Below are 6,855 nucleotides of genomic sequence, written 5' to 3'. Positions count from 1 at the left end.
GGGAAAGAGGTCATAGTCGAGCAGGCCTTCTCCAAAGAACTTGTCGATGTGGCGGGTGGGGTAGCCCAGGGTGCGTCTAAACCAGGGATGTTGAATGGCAATATCCATGTCAAGCTTGGAAATTCGCAGCTTGGATTCTAAACGTAGACTGGAAAATTTCAACCTGATTCTGACTATTTGCACTTGATGTTGAGGAAATTTTTCAAGGAGACGATGTGGACTGAAGGCAGGTATGAGGAGGCTGGTACAGTAGACAAAGATCCCTAATGATGTGTGCCGTCCCAAGCGAAGGCAAGCTCCTGGTTATATACCTGTGCTGCAGAAAGAGAGGCTTACAAGTGGATCTCTCTGGAATGGCATTATCTCATGGTGGGAACAGTGCTGTCAGCAGAATCGGTGGGGTGCACACTGACCTGAGAATGATAGTCTAGCCCTGAATGGCTCCTGGTAGTTCCCTGCTGGCAAGTTATCACCGGAAAATAAATGCCTGCCAAAACAAACCAGACCATACAGATGAAGTGGGGTGGCTACAGAGCATTATTAATGGTGTGTTATAGCCACTTGTTTCACCAGATGTTACTTAGTCCTGACTACTTTATAAGTACAGGTCTTCAGAAGCATATTTCCTCCTCAGAATTGAAGCTTTACTAAAAAGTTCATTTAAAAAATTAGTCTGCAAAATTGTTTAGAAGCTGACCCAAAAAAAATCATTTTTGATGGCATGTTACTATACAGAATACAAATCATGGACCACATAAAGAGAGGGATTAGTCTGGGGAATGTAGTGCATGAGTGAAATTCCCATGCTTTGCAGAATGAGTCTAGACATCAGTACGATGTATGTATTTTTAACCCTCTAAAAAAATGGAGTAAGTCATAAAAACCCGTTTTTTTGTTCAGTATATTTGATACATCTGGCTTTTATGGATCATATAGTATGATATAGTGAGAAGAAACAGCTCAGTTTTATTCAGAGACCCAAACTGAGCACAAATTTGGTGCAAATACTTTATATGGCCACAACTCAAGATGCAATTCTAATAGCTTGTAATGTAAATCAATGAGATCTTTATAACAGTATAGCAGACTACTTACATAAAATTATATAAATATAAGTTGTCACTCTATATCTCCCAGTAATGTCTTAGTAATATAATATTTAAAGATGATCAAAACATATAATGCAATGCAATACAATGATTATTGAGAGATGAACAAATAATGTTCCTCAAAAGCCTGATGGATCGTATTTGAGTGATTTTTCTAAAAAATAAATAAATACATGAAAAAAGGGTAATAAAATAAAAGTTACTTAAGTCCAGTAAGTGTTAATCTTGAAATATTACTAACAACATCAATGTTATTACTTAAATATCAGTAAAAATTTCACAGCAAAAAGACACATGAACAACAACCTGATGGTGGACGCTTGTACAATGATACAATCAAATCAGACAACAGAAGACACGTGGTAGATTGTGTTCAACAGGGGTTTGTTTTTTTTTAGCAAGTTTTAATCATGTTGATAATTTAAATGCCATAGGAATTTGTCATATCAAATTTGATTCAGTAGGCTTTATCGGGTAAACATTCATGATGATTGCACACACTCTCACTGGCAAAATAGAGCAAATGTTTTTATTAACATTTGATGAGCTTTGAAAGTTGTATAAAACTGTTTGTGTTAAAAAATACTGACCCATATCACTACAGTGACTCCATGGGCTCTATGTACAGTTGATCAGTCATTTGATCTGAGAATGAATAACCATAGAAAGTAATCATATAGCTTCAGAAAACTTGGATTAAACCACTGGAGGAAAATCAATTGAGTTTAGAATGGCACGAGGGTCAGTAAATAAAGAAAAAAGAGAAATAAATCAAGCTGAATGTTCTATATACACTTTTGGTAGATTGCAAACTGCTGCTTTTTCCCCCACTGTAGTAGTTTAATAGCATATATAGCAAGAGCACTGACACATATGTTCAGTGAAATGGCTTGGCAAAGGTTTTATGTGTGGAGTATTTAACATATCTATTATCAGTCTGACTGAAGGCATAATGCCAATGGCAGACGTAATGACTTCCCCTCTAGACTGTGCGGCAGCATTAGGGTAATCCTGGGGGCTTCACCTGGCACGCTGGTGAGGCTTAACTGTAAACCACCAGCAAGGCCCTTTTTCCATACCACAGACTCAACGGCCTTGGCAAACAGACCCCAGCCGAGCCAGTGGAGTGAGGATGGGTGTCCAGGCCACCGGATGGGTGCTTTAATCTTTGGCCAGGTTTCAGCTCAGTCAGCAGCTTTTGTTGGAAGCTTTTTGTCAGTAGACTGAAGCATGAATGTAACTATTACAAGAGTGTGAGGTAAGAAAGGATATTTTATATCAAGGCTGGAGAGAAGATGCAAACTTCATTATCTTGCATGTAACGGTATCTTCAATAACTGTTTATAGCCTCCCTTCCATTGTTTATTCATTTACTGCGACAAATTCAATTAGGAAAGGATTTTTAAAATGGTATTTACTTAATTGTAATGTACCAACTTTTTTATATAATGCAGTAAGAAGGCTAGAGTAATGAAAGCAAATTTAGAAACAACATTCAACAGTCATGCGGGTAACCTAATTTTCATCAGCTACACCATCATCTACTGCACCCTGAACGATTTGGTTTAACAGTTTGTGCCAAGGCCACTTGCCTTCACTGGGGTTGATACTGCAACATCACATCGATCAACCTGGCCCTTACTGATAAAAGTGACAAAATTGATTCAAATGAAAGGTTATGTTTACAACATGACCAGCTTCTGGAGGGCCACCTTCAAGCAAAGTTTAGCTCAAGCCCCAATTAAGCACACCTAAACCAGCTAATCAAGAAGGTCTTTAAGAAAGAACACTAGAAACTTCCAGGCAGGTGTATTGGAGCTAACCTCTGAAGGAAAGTGACTCTCCAGGAGAAGGATTGGCCACCCTTGCTTTACAGCTTGTAACAACTTTTACCTCAGAGGAAAATTTGCCATCAGAGGTGCCTACAACTACATGTGGTTACATATATGTCAAATATTTCTCACAATAAGCAACCAAAATTAAAATACAGAGTAAAATCACTTGTTTTGTGACAGACGCAGCTGTAGCACAGGATACAGTGAGACTGACTTTTTGTCAGCACTGTTTGTCCAAAATATGCAAGAAAACAAACCACAATAATTGTCACATTGACTAAAACAAATAGTTTTGGAATAACACAATGCAAAATACACATCCATGCAGTGTTGCCAACTAAGTTTCAGGTAAAGTTGCTAAAGGAAGGTCTATTTGTTGCTAAAAGTTACTAAATGACATTATGATGGCACTGCGTAATCAAGGTGTAAAATTGTCTCACATCAAATCTCAGCCAAAAATATATTTTATATATGTTAATTTAGATTTATTTTTAAAATAATATGCATAATATAATATTAAAATATAAATAACTGTATTTTTAAATGCGTTTAATTATTGAACATTTTTGAATGATTACAATTTAAGTTGTTTTAATAGCTAGTAAACTAGTAATACTACACATTCTCAACAATTATGCTTTAAGCAGTGTATTAGTAGTTAGATAGTATGCTACACTCTAAGAAAAGTCTGTAAAAATAGGGCACAATCTACTATGTTAATATGAAATAATTTTCTGTATTGTTTTTTTTTTTTTTTTTTACCTGCATTTTAAATTACGCATTGTGTTTTCAGGTTACAGGGTGATAATGGATAATGTCCTGGAAAATTACTAGTATCTTTTCCATTTTTCTTACAGTGTACTAACTGATCAACAATCGCAGGTACAAGCTACTAACAAAGTGTATTATTATTATTAAATTGAACAATTGCAAACAGCAGCTAACTCAATTCACGTGATGTGTGTACTGCTAGGTATCTGTGGTTTCCTCTCTTTTTTTGGATGGAAAATGTGTGCCTTTTTATTGTCCGAGTCACTTATAACTTTTAAAAATTGCTACATTTGTTGCTAGGTGCTTTTGGAAGAAAAAGTGGCTAGGGTACTCTGAAAAGTTGCTAAATTTAGCAACAAAATTGCTAAGTTGGCAACATTGCATCCATGGCCAGTAATGATTTATATCCAGTAAAGTTAATTATTGGTAAATACGTAATTTTAGACCCTGTTCTGATGCCTTTAAACATCATTGTAAATTTGTTAACATTAGTTAATAATTGTTAACAACATTTGTAAATGTTTACATAATTATTGGCTACGAAATCAGATAAGCAAGAAATATAATTTTAAGAAGCAGTGCCACCCAACCCTACTGCCCAAATTTAGGTGAAATAACCACATGACATCTATAGCTCTAATGTTATGATTCTTTGTAGTGCATCACATTCAGATTGAGGCAGGAAGTGCTCTAATGCCTTCAGTATTCATCTGTTGATTCTGACATCGATCGCTCTCTTTTCTCTCGAGCCGTCACAAAGTTGAGGAGATCGATGGCTGTCACCACTCCAAACACCATTTGCTTTTGAGTGGAAGATCCATCTGTCAGATCTGGAAAAAACAGAGCAGCAATTCAGGCAAACATCTCATCATCCTCTCATTGCTAAGGGTGTAGGGGATCAAGAGGATAAGACCTCATAGATACGATTAAAAAACTGCCTCTGGCTGCACTCACAATCCTATGTTAAAGCAAAAAGACAAGCATTTTTTCATGGACTATTAATTAAACTCCTTGAAAGGGATCACATCAGGAGGAATCAATAATAATAATTAAGTAGTATAGTGGAAACATATCAGGGCTGCGTTTCCCGATAACGTTGTCTCTTAGCGCGCTACGAAGTCTCTAAAGGTATGTCTTAACTAAAGGTATACTTGTTCTAGGCGTGTTCCCCAACCTATACCTTAGGAGGCTGCTTAAGATGTACCTCCTTTCGTGCGACGTTACCAGGTGCTGTCCACGGCGGTGGTGCTGAATTGGTTGATATCGATGCCTCGAGAATTGATTATTCAGTCTATGCACGGGCTGCTTCACTGCGTTATGCGAGAAAGCAGTGTTCTTTATAAAAGAATTGTTGATTTTAAATAGACAAGGAACTCTTTCCTGTTAGAATGCAACGAACTTGCATGAAACTTTTACTTTCGCTTTGCAACATACATCAAGTCAGGAAATAAAACCAAGAAAGTAAAATATATGCCCGGAGCACCTCCCAGTGGTCCCTACATAAAATACAAGGGAAAAAAAAAACCTACACCAGACACTGCTTAATAATTTAACAGCTTTTAACAGAAGAGAAAGAGAGAGAAAAAAAACCTTGCGCCTACAAGTCCAACAGAAATACATTCAGGTAAGAGTGCTCATTTACTCCACAACCAGGGTTGATTGCGCAGCAGCCACATCACATATTGGTGTAAATAACAAATTTATGTTATTGGATGAGCTACTCAATAAAAGCACAACACAGGAAACATATAAATCACAGCTACTATGGGGGAGAAAAAAAGACAGAAAGAGGAGAGCCACCAGCAGCTGAATTTCGGGGCTGAGGGGGTAGCTCCATCGAGTTTGCCTTTTTTTTAATAATTTCTTTATCTTTCTTTATTTTTTTTTTTAAGAATTGCAGCTTAATTGAACACTGGGTGTATTACTTCAGAATTACTTTCGTATAGACTGAGATGTAAAGAACTGTGAACTGTCAACAGTGATAAGGTATAGCTAAGAGTGGTCCAGACCAACCTTATGAAAGTATGACTTACAGTATACTTAACTAAAAACATTTCGGGAAACGATTAACGATAAGGTACAGCTTAAGGTACAACTTAAGAACGATGTAGCATTAAGAAGGTTTCAGGAAATGCAGCCATGCAGTTTTTTTCTCTCTCTCTTCTGTTAAAAGCTGTTAAATTATTAAGCAGTGTCTCATGTAGTTTTTTCCCTTGTATTTTATGTGACCACTGGGAGGTGCTCTGGGTATATATTTTTCTTTCTTGGTTTTATTCCCTGGCATGATGTATGTTGCAAAGCGAAAGTAAAAGTTTCACACAAGTTTGTTGCGTTCTAACAGGAAAGAGTTCTATCTTTATTTAAAATCAGCACTTATTTTATAAAGAACACCGCTTTCTCACATAACACAGTGAAGCAGCCCATGCACAGAATGAATAATCGATTTTCAAGGTATCGATTTCAAACAATTCAGCACCACTGCCATGGACAGCACCTGGTAACGTCGCTCGTAAGGTGGTATATCTTAAGCAGCGTCCTAAGGTATAGTTTGGGGAACACGCCTAGAACAGGTACACCTTTAGTTAAGACATACCTTTAGAGTCTTCGTAGCACGCTAAGAGACAGCGCTATTGTGAAACGCAGACCTGTTTTCTTAATATGCACCCAGTCCTTTTCCTTGAATTTGGGTACCTTGGCTCCTCTCCTTTTGTCAGTATCCTCTTTACATTTCTGCTCTTTACGTGCCACAGTGTTTTTGTTCTCTGCATATGTCTTCACGTCTGTGCAATTATAGCCTTGTTAGGCTCCCTTAAAGGTGACCTATTATGCCCCTTTTGTCTTTTCAGTGCAGCAATAGCCGTAGTATAGGTATTGCCCGTGTCTGGTAAGGTATAAAACAGTCTTTGTCCTTCTGTGCTCAAAGCATGCAGAAAAACAGCTTGTTTTCTTTCCTCTGGCCATGCGTCACCAGTAGCAGCAATTACAAGAAGGTAATTTTCAAACATTTCGAGCCAGACAGTAGAAGTGAAGGCTCGCCAGGGCATGGCAGGAATGGAACCGGTAAAGGAAATGTAATCGACAACCTCATTGCCAATTGTAATATCTGTACTTTTGTAACAAAATAAAGAAGCAGGCACAGA

At 37.4% G+C, this 6,855-nt stretch overlaps 2 protein-coding genes across 3 annotated transcripts in view; both read right to left on the bottom strand.

Moving 5' to 3' along the window:
* Positions 1-269, bottom strand: part of LOC107667665 (alpha-crystallin A chain-like) — a 3,844-nt gene extending 3,575 nt beyond the window's left edge. Inside the window, exon 1 of the mRNA XM_016459392.1 lies at positions 6-269. Within this exon, the coding sequence (XP_016314878.1) occupies positions 6-108 (103 nt within the window). The 5' untranslated portion in view covers positions 109-269. The remainder of the gene's footprint in view (positions 1-5) is intronic.
* A 3,759-nt stretch (positions 270-4,028) lies between these two features.
* The window catches only part of LOC107667662 (cystathionine beta-synthase-like), a 26,966-nt gene continuing 24,139 nt past the window's right edge, over positions 4,029-6,855 (bottom strand). For both annotated transcript variants that reach the window (XM_016459390.1, XM_016459389.1), the window contains exon 15: positions 4,029-4,545. In XM_016459390.1, coding sequence (XP_016314876.1) covers positions 4,415-4,545 — 131 coding nt within the window. In that variant the 3' untranslated portion in view covers positions 4,029-4,414. The remainder of the gene's footprint in view (positions 4,546-6,855) is intronic.

Source organism: Sinocyclocheilus anshuiensis, unplaced genomic scaffold (assembly GCF_001515605.1).
Source record: "Sinocyclocheilus anshuiensis isolate Anshui unplaced genomic scaffold, SAMN03320099.WGS_v1.1 scaffold1305, whole genome shotgun sequence".
NCBI classification, from domain to species: Eukaryota; Metazoa; Chordata; class Actinopteri; order Cypriniformes; family Cyprinidae; genus Sinocyclocheilus; species Sinocyclocheilus anshuiensis.
The sequence above is the reverse complement of the archived record's forward strand: the minus strand, read 5'-3'. Positions and strand labels throughout refer to the sequence as shown.